Raw genomic sequence first — 19,174 nt, 5'->3', positions numbered from 1 at the left:
AAAGAGCTGCCGGAGCTCATTAGCATAACTCATTAGCATAACTTATTTGCATATGCCACACCCCCTGACATCACCGGAAGTGACAGAAGGCCACACCCCCTGACATCACCGGAAGTGTGTCAGAAGGCCCGGCTTCTTACCCTCCTGCTTCATCCTCATTCCCAAACGGAATGAGGATCGAAGCAGAGGGCGGGGTAAAGAAGGGGGCGGGGCTTCACCACGTGACCGCCCCGCCCCCTAGAGGTTCTCTTCCGGAGCTCCGTACCTGAGAGCTCCCCCCCGACTAGAGCCCTGGGCATTCATGAGACGCATGGGTACATCTCCTTTGGGATATACCTCCACTTCAGAATACTGATGTCAAGAACTCTGTGTCCATGGAAAGCTTGGGTTCTAGCCTAGCCTTCTCCTTGGCATGTTGGTTTTCTATATTACATGTGCGGGAGCATGCAGACATACATTCTGCAGTCTCATGGGCCACCTGACCCTGCTTAGCTTCTGAGATCTGATGACGCTGGGCTCACATAGGCCACCCAGGTCAGGGTCTTTGTCCAGCTAGCCTTTATCAATTCTCCAAGACTTCATAGTGGAGGCAGGGCAGGACGCTAAAGCTGGCATCAGTTATACCATCCTTTGAGGAGAGGGTCTTTGGGTCACATTAGAATAACCAACTTTAAATAAGCCTCTAGACAAATAAGTCCACATTACAGCTAAATGACAACATCCTCAGTTTTTGCTGTAAATGCTTTTGTTGCATTTCTGATTAATGCCCATTTTCCCTATATATTTGAAAGGAAGAGAAATAAAATCAAGTTGTAGGTAGGCCCAGTGGATCTCTGTGGTAGTCTTGCTTCTCAGTTTAGCAATTCTACTGCCACCTCCCTCAGCTTCTAAGAATCAGTAGTTTTTAAAGGGGAAGGGGAGGCTACCTTCTTTGCTGAAGGTTCAAGTTGTTCACCATATATATATTAATTCTGTGTAACTTACTTGATGCCTACGTGCCTACTGGGGGGGGGGGGGATTAGGCTCCAAATAGTTTACAGTTTGTTTTTTAAACAAGATTTTACATATCCCCTCTCAGAGCTTCTGTGTTGTATGGCAATTGGAATCCGCTCCTTCTGATGTTACAGGTCCCTTCGTCAATCACCACAGACTGTGGAGGGGTCTCTGATTATTGTATTCTGTAGGTCTTTTGCCAAAATGTAACTTTTGATGCATCTGAAACTTTGAGTATCCATCTACTTTTGTGACTGGTAGGTATCCTAATTAATCAGTTGAGCCTAAACGGCCATTTCAATGTCTTATTTCTCCTGAGGACTCATATTCAAACCAGATAGTTGACTGCCTTAAAGGTGTACTTAAGAGACTTATTAGAATGAATGACAAAAACTGAGGACTATCTCATTACATATCCCTTAGGTCACTCACAATATCTGAGGGGTCGTTTCATTTGTCTGGTAAAAGACCAGTGGGAGCCTATGGGGCTTAACTGATAGAGATAGATTAGTGTAGCTGTGTGTGAAGCTACAATGCCATGTGCAGTCAAAGGGATGTTTATTAGGTGCCTGCGTACTCAGCTTTTCCCATAGTTTATACTTAGGAGAGGAACAGTAGAGGACATGGACAGTATCTCTACAAGTGAATCCCCTTATTCTAACTTGCCTTTTAAAACTAGAAGGTATATTAAGTACACGTATGATTTGTAAACAAAAAGTAGGTATTCATTAAAATGCAATGGTATCTATCTATATAGGTTGCTTGTATGACCTACAAAAGCATCAAAACCAAGCCATCCATACAAAAAGTAGGGCTTTCTATCTATTCTGTTGATTCTTCAAGTAAAAACACACCCAAACTACTTGCATATTGCACAGGTTTCAGAAAGCAAGGAATGGTGCAAGGGAAAAGAAAGAGATGGAAATAAGCCTATTGACCTGATCAAGCCCTGGAGAATTTATGGTTTATGGAATCCTAGAGGGGGACCACTTATCCTCTCCACAGTTCCTTGGAGGTCCTCAGCTTCTTCAGTCCAGGCACTGACCAAACCCTCTCCACACAGTTGCTGTAGCTTGTGTTATCCAAACATACACTGGGATTATATGTTTTCATAGCTTCTCCTTAACTATCCACTTTGCTGTGATTCCAGTCCTATCAGACAAAGCAGCTGAACTGCATCTGTTACTCTTGTTTTTCATATATAGGTTCACAATTTTCCCCATAATATCTCACTGGAACTATGTTCCCTCTGCTGGAATTTCCAAAGGGTCATTTTTCTCCCTCAATAGTACCCACAATTTCTACATGACTGCCACAATTGCCAAGTAGAGATAGGATTAGGGACTTAAATTTAAAATGTGTCTACCCAAGAGGTAAAATACATCAAATGTCAAGGAAGTCTACATTACATTTGATCTCAGACAACCACTAAGTTATGTAAAAGTACTTTAAATGCACAATAGCTAATGAGATCATTAAAGAGGTGGGACTGAAACATCAGACTACATTTGCATCACAAGTGATAAACTGTGATTATATTATTAAAGTTGGTGTTCTAAATTTCAGTTCTGGGATCATTTAAAGGTTTCTTCCCCGCTGTGCTTTACTGAAGATTTCAAGATTCAGATATGAAAGGGAGTTTCTAGGCTTCCAGCTTTCAGTCTAACAAGAAAATTAAGTGTTTGCTTTATTTTTTGCACATGAATACTCTGTGAGTCAGAAGGGTTTGCTCACAGAGTTAGAAATGTACTTAAGTCATGGCAAGATTGTATGATGATAAATGATCCCCTGCAGAATTGTATAGTGGGGAGCCAGAATGGTGGAGAGGTCAGAGTATCAGGCTAGAATCTGATTCAAGATTTCCATCCTGCTATAAATCATGCTGGGTGACCATGGGACACAGGCATTTTCTCATTCTAACAAAGTAAGTGATTAGAAAAGAAGAGATTGGATTTATACCCCACCCTTCACTACCCAAAGGTGTCTCAGAGCGGCTTACAAACTCCTTTCCCTTCCCCTCCCCACAACAGACACCCTGTGAGGGAGGTGGGGCTGAGAGAGCTCTGACAGAAACTGCTCTTTTTCAAGGACAGCTCTTATCAGAACTATGGCTTGCCCAAGATCATCCAGTCAGGTGCAAGTGGAAGAGTGGGGAATCAAACCCGGTTCTCCCAGATTAGAGTCCGTGCACTTAACTACTAAAAAAAATACAACTATTTATTATGGTGTACACATTAGTAAAAGATAAAATAGGTTAAAAGAAATGATCCAAATATCAGACTCTTAGAACTTGAGCTGTTACTTTTACATATACAATTGATGGGTATATCTTATGACCAGTAGACCATACACGTTTTGGCCCCTTAGGGCCTTCCTCAGTGGTCAATATTATTATAGTCAAACAGCACACATCCAGAAATACTACCTTTGATGGAAGAGACGTACATCCAGACACTTTGGATATTTGTCACCAGAACAATTTGGAGAACATGTACAGTTAGCATGAGAGATTATCCACGGCCTACTGTGTAAACTTTTAGCAATTGCACATCAGATGAGAAAGCAACACATGGCTCTAAAGAAAATCTTTTTTCATATATTTATTTCTGGGTGTGTGTTGTTTTACAATAGTAATATTGACCACTGAGGAAGGCCGTAAGGGGCCAAAACACGTACAACAAACATACAAAAAAAACCCTGTTGTATTCTGTACTATTTGACCTCTGAAGAAGGCTCTTGTGGGCCGAAATGTATCAGGTCATATATGGTTCCTTTTGTGCATTTGTCACTTTGATTATTTTATGAGGCTTTGTTTGGGCCCCTACAAGGTCATTGATGTTTTTAACTTTTGGCCCTTTACTAGTTTTCTTAACTTCCTTTGGAGGTTTTTGCTTGTTTGGTTTTGTTTTTCTTTCCCTCTCTTCGTGGTCACACCAGAAATTACATAACAGCTTTTCTGCAGTGCCTATTACCCCCCCCCCATTTCCCCTCAGCACTCTGCTGAGCATCTACAAGCTACTAGAGCTGCAGGGCAAGAAGTCTCCCACTAGAGTAGGAGACCTGGTCACCCTAGCTGGTGGGTAGGATACTAATCCAGCATTAGCCAACTGTAGTCCCAAGCATTAGTAGACTGGAGAACCAGCTTGATGGTAAGAGTGGTGGATTCTAATCTGGAGAACCAGGTTTGATTCCCTACTCCTCCACATGAAGCCAGCTGGGTAACCTTGGGTCAGTCACAGTTCTCTCAGAACTCTCTCAGCCCCACCTACCAATTGTAAGCCACTCTGAGACTCCTTCAGGTAGTGAAGAGTGGGGTATAAAAACCAACTCTTCTTCTTCTTATGTCCTGAACAACAGTGAATTCAGAATGAATTCAATGCTTACAGCACACAGGAGACCTATTTGGCTGGTGTCTCATTCTTTATCTTGAGATAAGATTTCTAGCAACAAATGTGAGGGTTCTGCATATTGGCCTTTCCCAGCCCCCTTCTTCTCCCGTCATGGTCACCATTTTGGAAGTGACTATTGTAAACCCATAACTAAGCTCATATTTAAAATTCAAAGGCCTGCCCCTGACTACTTCTTTTTTAATTTAGCTCCTAATCTCTGGAAGTTGCTTATGTGATTCAGTGGCACCAGCGAGGAGTTTTTGTAATGAGAAAACATTTTTGTCAGGTTCCCAAGTGATGGTGTTAGTGTCATTAGTCCAAGCTATCCTTCCTTCCCAGGCATGTAATAGTCACACCTACAGTCTATATATGATGAGTCACAAAGTATCTTCTGGTTTGTAAGGTCAGTCTTGTCTTAGCATCCTTACCTCAGATAAATGGCAGATACAGTGATTTCCTTTATTCAAATGAAGGATGACTTTGCCTGTATATCTTGCTTCATTGAAAACTGAAGGTCCCTTGAATTCTGATCTCTGTTAAATAGCCTTGTTAAGATTGTTGGTGATCCTCTGAGTTACTGAAAAAAGTGTTTGGTTTTTAATTTGAAAGAGAGACTATTTCATTCTTTCAAAACAACATCTTCCCTTGGACATTTTACTTGTGGGACCCAGTAGCTTACATCTCTTTTCATACAGAGTTTTCAGGTAATAACAGTATTTACTTCCCATTTGTTATATATGCATCCTGCCCCACAAGCCAGTGCTTTTTTTCTGGGCAACTGCACTTTCAAGCACTTTAAGTTACAATGTTTTGTACCTGGGTGAAATGGGATGCTTCTCTCAGTGCATTCATTGTAAGCAGCATTGTAGTGACAGATGTGGATGCAGCTTGTTGCAAAATCTGAGGCAAGAAATACTTGTGCAATGACTAATAAGTGCTTATGGCACCATTACATTATCTAGGGAGAGTTCCTGTTTTACAGCCCATTCTCTATAGGAGCAGAGCTAATCTGCATAGTGAAATACAAGGTCATTCTCATTATTCATGGATGAATTCAAACTGCTTTTCTTACTACCTTAAGGCTGCTCTCAACTATTCAAGGGTCCACTGATAACTTTTCTTTTGAGGATGTAGGAGTCTTAAATAGAACAAGCCCACTGGGTTGGATCCTGCCATTCTGTCCCACTGGCACACTCCTTTGATGCAAAGTTGTCCCACTGACAAGGAGGGCTCTTGTACTGGTAGAACATTTTTTGTGGTAGAGGAATGTGTTGGCACCAATGGAATAGACTAGTGGGATCTAACCTATTGCTTGTGCTGGCAGTGTCTAAGGGGAAGACATTTGAATTCTCTTATAAAACAACCATCAACGAAGACAGTGTATTTATGTAGGTTTTTATTAAATCTATCATTGCTTTGCTTCCTCTTCATTAAGTGTGAGAACCAGTGTGGTGTAGTGGTTAAGAGTGGCAGACTCTAAACTGGAGAACCAGGTTTCATTTCCCCACTCCTCTGCGTGAAGCCTGCTGGGTGACCTTGGGCCAGTCACAGTTCTCTCAGAACTCTCTCAGCCCCACCTACCTCACAAGCTGACTGTTGTGGGGAGAAGAAGGGAAGGAGACTGAAAGCCATTTTGAGACTCAGGTAGAGAAAAGCAGGGTATAAAAACCAACTCTTTGTCTTCTTCATTATTCAGTCTTTCATTGTGGGCCAGAAAGCTGAGCTATTGGGGTGGTGGTGTTGTTTTTTGGTATTTCGTACCTGTCAGCATTTAGTCTGAAGGTCACAGTATGTATAACTCATACCCTTCAGACCCAATAACCAAGATTTTTAAAGAAATACTCCGAGAGAGAGCAGGGAATCTGAGTAAACAGCGATGTTGACATCGTACTGTGGACACTTTCCAACTAGTGAGTAACTTCGAGGAATTAGAATGTGCTGGTGGAGTTGATGTCTCAGCAAGATGCTCTATTTATGGAGCTCTTACAGATCTGATCTGGCTTCCATAGCATGTGCACTGGGTGTCTACAGGTCTTATGCGCCAGTCCTAGCATATTTGCAATAGCTCAGCTAAGTCATTCATTCATGATCAAGTGTTCAGTGCATCTAAACCCCACAAATTATGCAGGCTTTGTTACCTGATCCAATGAAACTATGGAGCAAACTCTGGCCTGAGTCATAATTTTAAATGGTAATGGGCCCTCATTCATCAGGTCCTTTCAAAGAATAATCTATACTTTAAAGTGCTGTCTGCTTCCTAAGTGGCATACAAAGACAGTGCTCTGCGTCACTGCTGGAATCTCTGCCCTTCTCTCCAGAAGGAGAGGAAGTTTCTCCTGACAGCTCTTTGAGGTCTACTTCTTGAAATGCATAGGGTGCGAGATTACTTGATGTTTCCTCACTATTTTTGTAGGTATTAAACAAATGGGAGTGAGTCAGTATGCAGTTCACTTTGCCACATTAATACCCACTGTATTTTCCAATGCCTTTGTAATGGTAATACCTGGTGCATTTGTGCAAAGCAACTAACAAAAAATTAGCCATGGATAATTTATTAAGAAATTGTTTGATCACAGTCCTTAAAGGAAAGGCAATTTGATGTGGTTGACTTGAACACAGGATGTTCCAGTAGCTTAAGGGGCAAACTAGACATGATGGAGGGGTTGCCGCATTACACATTCCCATGTGTGTTCTTCCATTCATGAGTCAAGCAGGGGGTGGAAGACTATTTTTATAGTGAAAGTGGAACTTGTTGGTGAGGGAAGCTGAACTCTGTCCCCTACCCTGTTTTACCTCTTCGGTGCTTTAACATTTTTTTTTCTCCATCCTCCTCCAGTATCAGAAATAAACTGGGCAGGAAAAACAAAACACTTATAGCAGCAGCATGCATCAAGAGAGGGGGGGGGGAAGGACAGAGTTTTAAACCCACCCATGCTTCATATGTGAGTAGGAGGAGATGTGATTAAATACACATGATCCCCTAACGCATCCCTAGAGGACCTCTTTACACCTTACATAGTCCTTGTGTTTGTTGGGTAAGCCTTTTTCTCCTTATGACTGGAGCTCACAAGCAGAAACAGCAACTGCTTTTCTGCCACACTTTTCTTTCCTCTTTAAAGCATCCCATGGAGCTGTTATTAATGCCACTGCAATATGCATGTGCAGCCACTTAAGTAACATGAGTCTGCCAACAGAGCCAATAGCGGATCCACAGGGCCCCTAGTTTGATCCTTAACCTCCTGCTAAAGAAATTCATACTAGCATAGCCTGGAGTGAAAGAAAGCTGAAGGTGATATTGTAGCAGTGCCTTTACCTGAAATATAGAGACTAATAATTCCTTATTTTTGAAAATGTCACTCTGTTTTGTTCTTTTGCCTCTGCTCCCTTTGGTCAAAGAAGTTTTACAGTTTTTTAAAGTGCTACACAAATATTTCTAAACCTATTTGAATGTAGACACCATGGGGCAATAATGACTCTATCAGACCATCTTCCACGAGCTGAAAACTCTATCATCCTTTTGAAGCACAAGATACATTTTAAACCAGAGCAGCTGGGGGAACACAGAGGGCTTCTCCCTCCAAAGTCAAGGGTAATCATTAGTACTCAACCCTGCCCTTAAACATCTCAGCATAATACATCCATTGTTTAATCTTCAGCATGAGGCTACTTCTCATGTGTCAGGGAGACATTTAGAGTGAGCAACCAACTGAAGCAGTTTTCCTAAGAAAAGAGCCATCAGTTTTCTTTGGTCAGCCCTATCATGTAGCACTGTACTTATTCTTAAAGAGAATGTGTTTCATAAGTGCATTTGTTTGTCAAGAAACTTGGCTTGGACCAATCTCGTTTTAAGACTTGTTTTTAGCATCACTTTAAAGCAGTCGACAGCAAGGAACCGGAGTTGTTTGTTACAAAGCAGGCTCACCCTCTTTTTCTTTAAGATTCAGGGGTGGATCTCAAGGATCCTTTTCCACTGCCAGTGGTGCTTTCCTCCAGTGCATGGAGCCTTCCCTAATGCAAGGAGATTGTCAGCCTGTGGAAGAGCATCCTCTCTCAGGGAAGGCTCCTGGCACAAGAGGAAAGCAGTGCCACTAATAGAATGAATCTGTGGGATTCAACCCAGTGTTCTGAGTACGCAGAGCTCTGAAAGCCCTGGCCTGGGTAGCCCAGGCTAGGCTGATCCCATCAGATCTCGAAAGCTAAGCAGGGTCAGCCTTGGCTAGTATTTGGAAGGGCAACCTCCAAGGAATACCAGGGTCGTGACACAGAGGCAGGCAATAGCAAACCACCTCTGAAATGTCTCTTGCCTTAAAAACTAGTGGTGCATAATGCTAAAGAACTAGAACTTGTGGCTGCCAGACAAACTTAGGATCTCCTGACTATTCTACACACAATGTCATACAATATTTATTTAATTCATTAATTAATTAGAGCTTTGAGATACTGTTTAGATTAGGTTAACATTTAGACCATTACAAAGTTATTTTAAAAAACTCTACTCAGTGTCCATTTAAAAGGTTCTATGGTTCTGATTTTGCTCTGTATTTCAGACTTCTTGGGACACATTTCTGATGCTAAGGATCACCACCTCTTTGCATACTTTTGGTTAACAATGGGGCAATGAAAAGCTGAAGGCAGACTGATTGAACAAACGAGCACCCGGTTTGCTGTCTAACATTATAACCAGTCTATTACCAAGATTTTCTGATGGAAGTTTCCAGGGATCCCCAAACCTGCAAGAGGCCACAGTGAAATGGGAATCAAGTTTGGTTCCCCATGTGTCTTTTTCCTTTGCTGCATCCAGATCAAAGCCCAACTGCTAGGCATGTTTCAAAGCTCAGAGTGGTGAAAGAGAATTTGACAATTACCTAACAGCCATCAGATATTGGTGCCCTATCAAAAAGTAGATGAGGAATGCACCAGGCAATTGCCAAATATCGTCAAGTGCCCTTTCACCACTTTCTCTCCAACTTGCAAAGCACTGGGCAAATAGCTTCAATGTGGCACATCATTTCAACATATGACTTACTCAGGAGGTCCATCTTAAGCCCCTTTCTGATACTGCCCTCCCCCATTTCAATAGATGCCAAGATTGCTATGGAAGACATGAATGTCACTCAAATTCTACCAGTCTAAGTGTCTTGCACAATGTCATAAGATCACTGGTGGAAATGTTACATACTTGCTTTTATTGATACCATTGCATAGAGCCACTAGAACCAGATTTGGAATGCCATGAAATGAAGTGTGTTGACCTAAGCCCAAAGGAACTCTCATATTATATCGAAAAGGTCTTATTTAAGGGTCCCCTTCACCCAGAAAGGCTTCCCCATTCGTTTAACATTCCTCCAGTATGCTTGACATTATATCCTTGAGGGAACTTAGCCAGCCAACACACAAATAGGAACACTGAATTCATTTGCTGAGGACTATTTTTGGAATCATTAAGGTTGTGAAACAAACAGCCTTGCATTATTCTTTTGCCATAGTGCTCTAATTGTAATAGAATGGAAATCTATTTTGGTGAGACATTCAGTCCCCATGGGCACTAGAAGTTCACTGCCGACCACCTTGCTGGGAATTGAACAGCTAATCTTATGATGGATGGCATTTGCTGGTGCATATTTTACCTTGCCTACCATTAAGTAGCTGAACAACTTATTTCATTATAGAAAAGAATTTCAGTTAGTTCCCAGAGAATTAAAAATAGACACAAGCATAGCATTCTTTGAGCTTGTAGCTGTAATGTTATGATAAAAGTTGACAGCTGCAGGGATTTCTGCTAAAGGCATAATATTCTATGCAAGGTAAATAGAAACTCTTTATAGAAAATTGAAATCACTGTAAAATAACTTCAATTTCCTCTACATATTTTGTGACAACTAATTAGTACCCAACTATTGAAAACACCTACAATCACCCTAGGCATTAAGTAATAAATTAGTGCCAGGTAAAGCATTTCATAATAGAGCAAACATAGATTTAATGCATAAGGTTTGAATGCAAAATAGAACATCTTAGATCTGTAATCTTTCAAATTCCAAAACCCATACTTCTCAGTCTCAATTTATCAAGGATGCTGGCAGCCAAACTTGGTGGAACTCAAACTTTTATGGCAAAAAAATTGATTTTTTTTTCTTTTTCCCATAGATTGAGTTTGACACTACCACTTTTGGAAAATCTGGCATTGACTGTTAATAAGGGAAAGTCAATGTTTAGAAGTTTGCCAAAATATTATTTTCTCAGTGTATTAAAATTAGACTTGTACAAACATAAAAAAGAGTTAGAACTCATTGACCCACATTTATTTATTTGCGTTATTTATACCCTCCTTTCTTACAGAGCCTCAATGCAAATTACTGCAATCAATAGGAGAAAAACATCTAATAAGCAATGTAATATGCTCAGGATTGCAGACATTAGAAAGAGCTATTGTCTGAGCATAAGTGTCAAATAGCACATATTAAACAATGCAGAACATGGTATTACAGAAATAGAATCACAATGCATTTTGCTAGACCAATCTGTTATAATATAGCCCTTTTTTCTGTATAAAACTGCCCTCCTGAACAACATGTACATTACCATATGTATTTGCAAAAAAAATAAAAAAATGCTTGTTCACATTCTACAATAGTATATTGTCTTCCCTTATATTGGTGCAATCCCAATAAAAATCAAAGGATATGTAACATGTAACTGTTATGCCACACATGAAAATGCAGTTTCCCTTATACAAGAGCTAACGTATACACTCAGTAAAAATCACATGGTTGAATGTAGCCCCTCAGAATGCATTTTTGAAAGTACACCACCATTTACAAAAATTCCCTGTGCTTGTGTGAGTAGTGTGTACAGAATAGACATGTACTTCTGCAGTGTGTTCACTGAGTACAGGGGAAGTTATCAAACTCTGTATAGAAGAAAGATTTTTTTTTACTTAGTTAAATACAGATAAAATTGAAAGTATAGAAACGGGGAACAGGACTAATGACCTAGGAGATAGCAGGTTTCAGCATGATTTTTTTTAAGTGTCAGCCTTTCAGGGGTTTTTTTAAAAAAATGAATTGCAACAGGAGACAAATATAACACTTTAAAAGCACATTTTCTGGATTTTACTTAAACTTTGCTGAGTGACAGTACAATCCTAAACAGATTTACAAACTTCTAAATCCAATTAAATCAATGTCCCGAGAATGGTGTAACTCTGTTTAGTATTGCACTGGGAAAGAGAAGGCTTAGAGGGGACATGATTGCAATCTTCAAGTATTTGAAGAGCTGTCATGTAGAAGATGGAGCAGATCTATTCTCTCTTGCTCCGGATTGCAAGACTAGATCTAATGGGTGGAAATTACAAAGGAGTTGTTACCGGCTAAATATCAGGAGAAACTTCCTAACAGTAAGAGTGGTTGAGCAGTGGAACAGTCTGCCTCAAGAGGTGGTGGGTGCTCCTTCACTGGATGTTTTCAAGTGGAGGCTGGATGACCATCTTTCGGGTATGTTGTAGGTATGTAGGGCTATTTTTCAGTATACTCCTGCAGAGTGCAGGGGGTTGGACTAGATGACCTGCAAGGTCCCTTCCAACTCTAACATTCTATGATTCTGTGATTCTATGATTCTATGATTCTATGTTTATGTCTCATTATACTCAGTGCTAAAGACCATATTGCAGAGGAGATATATTACTGGATCTCCTAATGAATTTATTTTCAACTAAAAGCAGTCATATGAAACCTCAGTGGGATTAGTACAGCAGCATTGGAAGAGAGATGTAGCCACTACTACAAGAAAACAAAAATCTGGCTGCTTATTAAGGCCACAGAAGGTTGGGGTACTTGAATATTTCTGTTCTTGCTATGTGCTATCTAAAAATTTCTGTGGAGTCTACAGATAGATTGGCCAGTTTGTGATCCTCTTTGCTGCTGTCTCCCAAACTACATAGCAGCTACGTTGTGAGGCACCTGGCATTCCCTGGCGATCTCTCCTGACTGCACAGTTCAGTGGAACACACACCATAAGTTGGGGGACCCTGTACAATGAGTCTCCCCACCCCTCCAGTAGCCTACAGGATAGTGTAACCCTCAAGGTGAAGGTTCAGTGCTCTTGGGAAGTTGTTTTTTAATCAGCAGTTGAATACTATTATATGGTTATAACAACATAACAATCTGTATATCAGGTTTTCTGAATTCCCAGTTTTGTGGGTTTCCCCCCAAAAGTAAGTTTCTTAACTCCTTTTGTTCCTATGGTGTAAGGGGAAATATATATCACTGCAATAAAAAAAGGGCTACAGACTTTAAAAAATGAAAGCTGGAACGTCAGTACACAGATTGTTAGATTGCTGTAACAATATTCAGTTGCTGGTTTTTTTTAAATGAAAAATCCCATGGGGAATGAGGGGAGTGCTGCAGCAGCAAGGAAACGACAAGGAAAACCGCCTTATGAAAGCCTCATTTCTGCGGTGCTGGATCAGCAGCTGAAGCAGCAATGGGGAAACTATGTTAGCCTGTCTCCATGCAGAAAGCACCAGTGAGCCCAGGAAGATCAGTATTTGTGTAGCTGTGGCAAGTGTAACATCTAGGCCTGCTTAGTGACCCCTGAAGTCAAGTGGGGTAGTGAGATGCAGATACTTCACTAGGTGTGGATTTCAGCTGCTTGTTGGATCCCCAAGCATCGAGAATAAATCCACGTTTCAAAGAAAGCAAAGTTTATTTCAAAGCATTGGAAAGCCACTCAAACACGTTCTTTGTTGGAACTGGGGACCAGCAGTTAGGGCAGACATGATAAAGGGATTCAAGTTAGATACAGAACCAATGGATAACGTTCCCGCCGGCGGGCAGGAGAAAACGGTTCCTTGCTCAGATCTTGGGAACCAGGCGTGTGCGTGTGATCAAACGTAAGGACTTTTCATTTCCCTGACTAGTGCAAGATTTAGTAGCCGCACTGGTGTGGTTTCCAGAGAGCATAGGAGACCTGGTAGTCTTGCAAAATCTATTTTGTTTATAATGATAAAACTGGAATAAATAAAGGAAACAGACCCCTAAAACTGTCAGCACAAATGCTAATCCTGCATCATGTTCCTTAAGAGAGGAACTGAACTATAAGAATATCTTGGCTATGCCCAAATCCATTGGATTTCCTTCCTTCCTTCCTTCCTTCCTTCCTTCCTTCCTTCCTTCCTTCCTTCCTTCCTTCCTTCTCCCAGTAGCTAAAGAGTATCACTTTCCAAACAGAGGTCAGAGAGCTTTCCAGCTCTCCAGGAATATTAATGTTCTTTCATAAAGCTCCTGACCAGATGTTAGTTTACCCAGTGAGGTCCTTTCACAGTAATCTAGACAGCCAAACACAAACACCTGCCTTTCTGTCCTGCTCACACATGCCAAGGTTGACAGTCCTTGGGGCTGAGCTCTGGTAAGCATCAACTATACCCCAGGATGCTGCCAGTTTAACATAGAATGTGATTGACATTTGAACTGATGTTGTTTGAATGGCTGGTTTTGTGTTGAGTTGAACACTTCAACAAACAGTTTTGAGGATTTGCTCAGAATTCAAAAGGAATAGCATTTCAAGTAATTTTGCATCAGTGTGGCAGCTGCTCAGATAGCCCCTGCTGATGTGCACTCATTGTTGTTCTGACTTTCTTAGATTAGGAATGTCCCCAGGTTCTTTTAAGATCAACTAAGTTAGAGCGCATCTACTGCTTGTGGACCTTTACAGTTGGAAGCATCTGTCAGTTGGTAGCATTCGTCATCCTCAGATGTCAAAACCTCTGGTTGAATAGAAGCAAGAAAACTACATTTTAATTTAGCAACAGGACTTTTCTCATAGCAGCATGACACTGTCTAAGTAGCATGAAACTGCCGACTAATATCTAACTGGTCATCATCCCTCACTAATTCAAGCTTGTGTGTTTACAAAAGATGCTTGAGATGTGCCAAACCATTCTGTATCCCATACATCAGTTCATCATAAGCATCCGTGATAGCTGTATATATGTTTTGTGGTGGTGTTATAACCTTGAAGTATCTCTATGCCTTAATAGTACCACTGAGATCAAGTGTGTTCTCCATAGCTAAGTGAAGGAGAGGTATTGCTTTATATAATTAAAAACAACATATATTTAGGGAAAATAGGGAAGAATCTTCTGTTGAGTTTTCCAGGGTTAAGACAAGAAGGATATAATGGTTGGTATCTATTGTACACCACTAGACCAGGGAAAAGGTGAAATTTATAGAAACGTAATCATCTTAGAAAGCATCAAAAGCGATTGACTTAAGAAAGACTTCAAGTTGACTTCCAAAGGTTTAGAGTGACTGATAAAACCCGCATATTAGTATTATTCTGTGCCAGTGCTCAAAGGTCCCAGTGAAACTTGGGCATCCATTATATCAATATACTTGATGAACACAAGGGCATAACCTGGCAAAGCTCTTCTGCCCCATTGAACGGAACAAGAGCTGTACAAGATCACATGCTCATTCATCTCAATGGGGCTTATGAAGGGGAATGATGCAGATTGTTCTGCGAGGTCATAATAATGATCATCGTCATGTCTTCTAATACTGAACTTGATAGTGATGTGCCTGTCATGATGGGTCAGCAACACATTATGTTTTTCCTCATTATGTCCCTGGCGTGGGTTGTAGATAGGTTTTGGGTTCTCTGTGCTCCTCTGGTGTGCAGGGGCCCAATTTACCTTTGCACCGTGACATGTGTGGAGAGGGAGCGTACACATTTCTGACCTAAAATGGTCCTGAGCAGCCACTGTTCTCTTACCGGGGGGGGGGGGGTTGCACATGTACTGATATTTAGATGTACTGTACACATCAGTTTCTGCAACTGTTAAGTATGGGAAAGCAGCATGAGTAGCCATCTAACAGTTTTCAAGCAGATTTCCGGAGAGGTAGCATACATATTTTCTCAATACATAAATATAAGCTCCCTCTCCCCACATACCATAGTCCCAATCCAAATTGGAGGCCCATGTCTGGGAACCAGAGTCCCCAGAACACATTTGTGATCCCAGCTGGGGATATACCTGGGGAAATGTAACTTGTAGGTGGGTAGAGGTTGGGCAGTGAAACAAGGATAGGCCAGGCTGGGATGAGGGGGTCAGTATTCTAGTGGGACTCTTTAGAAATGCAGAAAATATAGTTTTGTAAGTTAAAAAAAAAGTTTTTTAAAAAACCCTCCCAAAACCATGAAGATTAAGCATACTCCTTGCCCTTGACAATTAATGAGAGGGAATCAGGGAGAAAAGGAACTTGGATGACTTCAGGGGAGATTTCCATACATATGTTCTGTTGTCATAAGTGGCTTTCAAGGCAAGTAAGAAGCAAGCGTAGGTTGGCCATTGCCTTCCTCTGCAATGTCTTTCTTGGTGGTCTCCCATCCAAGTACTTACCCTGCTTAGCTTCCAAGATCTGATGAGACTGGGCTATACTATGCTATACTATTATATCCCCACAAGGAGAGATTTAGGGAAGGGAGATTTCCCAGTTGTTAAAGAATTGCTTTTTGTGAAACTGCATAGTTAACAAACGTAGCTCCGGCTCTTAAAAAATGAATTTTCATTGTTTCCCTTTGTAACTACTACTTCTCCCCACAGACTGGGTCTGACCCACCCCCTCAAGGACAAGGACAGCGTGGGAGCCATGAAAGAGCAGAAGAGCCAGCTCGACATGTCTTCTCTTTCTCCTGGTTGAACTCACTGAATGAATGACAGCTCTTGAACCAGCTGACTTCTGGTATACATTCTGAAGGAATTCATAGGCAGTAATTGACTTGGATGGAAGAAATAAGAAATAGTATATTAAAAGGGATGAAGGATCCAATTTTATCCAAAGAACTTTGTTTGAAAGCCCTCACACTGGATCTGACTCTGAGTTGTTTGAAGCCAATTTGGGAAAGGGACAAGAAGGAAGGGGGAAAACGTGAGCTGATAGCTAATAATGAAGCAGTTGAGGGTCAAATCCATCCTGTCTTTTGAGTAATGACAGGCATCAAATAACATTATGACTTAACAAAGTCCAATTCACAAATGGATACTGAATTCATGTAACAAAGCTTTATGGATAACAGTCAGTCAGGGATGCAACCGAGCTATCCCATGATAGCGGCAGTTCTCACACAAACTGAACCTGAGTGTGCTCAAACAAAATCAATTTCAGAAAGCAATGTGTTGAAAATAAACGCTCCGTTGTTATTGCAAGTGTTAAACACGTTATACATGTTCACAAATGTCTTGGAAATTCTTATATTCTTATGTAAGTGCTTTAGCAACATTGTTAGATGTTTCCTCACTAATGGCATTATTGTTAATAAAAATGTAGACTTCTCGTTGTTCAGCAAGGCTCATCACCTGCCCAGGCTTGATATGCTCATTTGTTCCTACCCTGGTGGGTGGGAAAGTGACAGCGCTGGCCTGCCTAGGCCGTGTTCTCTGCAGGTGCTGGGAAGGCTAGAACAGGATGAGAAGGGGGTAAAGGGCAACTCGGATTCCTCTGGGGACTGTGGCCATTCAAAAGGACAGAATGGCTCCTTTCTTTGCTTGTTGTTGGCCAGATTCCAGCTCAGGGTTTTCTGTCCTCTAATCCTGTCCTGACCCTACAAAGGTTCTGTTGGAGGGGGGGGGCATTTGAAGGGAAGCAAAGAGGAGAGCCAATGCAGCAGGAAGAGCCAGGTGGTTCCACCAGTGACCTCAGAGAGCACCCAAATGTATAGCACCCTTCCTGTCCCCTTTCTGATGTGCTACGTCCTCTAGGTAAGGTGTTCCCGTAATTTCAGAACTTTCACTTTAAAGAATTTATTGCAGAACTGAATACTGTATGAGCCATTCATGAGAGGCAGCAGTTTTCCTAATTATTTGACTACACTTTTTAATATCTTCTTGCTCCTGCCCCCGCCAATCTTAACATTAGATGAATAAGGTGAAGAGGATGCTTGCTTATTTAGTGGAGTGAGTACTGGGACTTTTATAGACAATTAGAAACTGTACAGTATTTCTCTGTAAACACAATGAAAAGATTATGCCCAGGACTGTAGGCAGATGTAACCTATTTTTAGCTGTCTGAATAGCCTAGACCATCCTGAGCTTGTGAGAGCTCAGAAACAAAGCAGGGTTGGCCATAGTCCATATTTGGATGGGGAACCACTAAGGAAGACCAGGACTGCTATGCAGAGGAAGGATATGGCAAACTCCTTGTCTTCATCTTTTTCCTTGAAAGAGCTCTCTCAGCCCCACCCACCTCACAGGGTGTCTGTTGTGGGGAGGGGAAGGGAAGAGAAAGGAATTTGTAAGCTGCTCTGAGACTCCGAGTGAAGGACGGGTATAAATCCAATCTCTTCGGCTGTCCCACCCCTTAAGTAAGATATATTTTGACTATTTGCTCAGCCCAGGACCCTGAGGGAAGGGATAGGATCACCCTTAAACCCTTGAAAATGGCACTAGAGATGCTGTCAAAATTCAAAAATAACAAAAGGTTTTATTTAACATCAAAGGGAAAGGTCAGGTGAAGTCAGGGGTTGAAATTACTGAGGTAAAACTAGTATAAGCACAGACATTTGATCTCATATATCAGGTTAGGGAGAGGTTCTTAATTAATTCACAGTTACTTAGATCTTTATATTGAGAGGCTTTTGATCCAGTGTTTCCCCAAACACTAGTTCACTTTATTTGAACTAGTCTTTTGGTGTCCAGAAGGCTGGTACCCTCTTCCTAGTACCCAAACCCCTTCTTTTTGAACACCACTACTCTCTTTGAGTAGTTCACTGACTTTTAAGGTCTCTACAGGCAGTTTCTAATCACACCAGACCAGGGATCCCTCTACTCCTCAGAGATAACTCTCCCTGTTTAACTGGGTAGGGAATCTTCTTCTCTGTAGTTATGATCTAATCCACTTTACTTTGGCCTGAACTACTACCCAAACTTCTTTGCCAAACTCTCCCCCCAGTACTCCTGTCTGTGTTCAAACTGCTCTCAACTACTGCTGAATTCAGACTGTGTTCAGTCAAGGTAGAAATCTGACTCTGTCAATGCTAAACTCTTTTTCTGCCAAGGCTATTCACAGATGGTCTGAGCACACATCTCAGTTAAGGCAAGAATCTGACCGACTTTTCCTCAGCATCTAGTTCATTCATGACTTTTTTTCTCAGTTGATGCCAACCAATCAGGTTGCTTAGAGCAGCCTGTCCCTCAAGGCTCTCTGGCTCTGTGAAGAATTGACCTTTCACAGTCCTTTAGTTGTTGGTCCAGCACTTCTAAGCAGTTGCACCACTGGAAGTGGCACAGAAGGGGATGGACACACACACACCTTTCCCGCCTTCCCTGCGAAACTGCTCTTAGTGCAGCTCTCCCGGACCGGGGGGGGGGGGGAGAGTCCAAAAAGAAAGTAAAAGTTTCAGGCTGACATAGAGTACCAACTGCTTCTGCCTCAGCGGATCTGTCGGAGCTCATCGACGGTCACCACCAGTACCCCCTCCCCCGGCTCGTCCTGCCTTCCTCACACAGGCGCCCAAAGGGCCGCGGACCCCACAGGGTGGGTTGGCCGGCCTTCCAGGCTCCAGAAGTGCCCCCTGGAGAGGGGGAGGAGGGCTGGCCCCTGCTCATGGGGGCACCGCCGCAGCTGGCGAAGGAGCGTGGAAAGGGGGACAGCCTTCCTGCAGGGTTCGTGACTGCGAAATAACCCCCATCCTCGGATGCCAGCCTCGGGCAGGGGATGAACATCACCGTTCACTAAAAAGGCTGAAAGAATGGCCGTTGAGCTCTGTTTACCACGATTAGATGAGGCTGGGGTTGG

The 19,174-nt window shown here is 41.9% G+C and overlaps 1 protein-coding gene across 3 annotated transcripts in view; it reads left to right on the top strand.

Annotated features, from left to right (window-relative positions):
- The window catches only part of TRIM55 (tripartite motif containing 55), a 42,040-nt gene extending 25,320 nt beyond the window's left edge, over window positions 1-16,720 (top strand). For 2 of the 3 annotated variants that reach the window (XM_015409120.1, XM_015409113.1), the window contains exon 11: window positions 15,985-16,720. In XM_015409120.1, the coding sequence (XP_015264606.1) occupies window positions 15,985-16,098 (114 nt within the window). In that variant the 3' untranslated portion in view covers window positions 16,099-16,720. Of the gene's footprint in view, window positions 1-8,929; window positions 10,937-15,984 lie in introns of those variants that run through there. The other variant, XM_015409104.1, reaches the window with a different exon arrangement.
- The last annotated feature ends 2,454 nt before the right edge of the window (window positions 16,721-19,174 follow it).

Source organism: Gekko japonicus, unplaced genomic scaffold (assembly GCF_001447785.1).
Source record: "Gekko japonicus isolate JY-2015 unplaced genomic scaffold, Gekko_japonicus_V1.1 scaffold88, whole genome shotgun sequence".
NCBI lineage: Eukaryota > Metazoa > Chordata > Lepidosauria > Squamata > Gekkonidae > Gekko > Gekko japonicus.
This window is presented reverse-complemented; position numbering and strand designations above follow the sequence as displayed.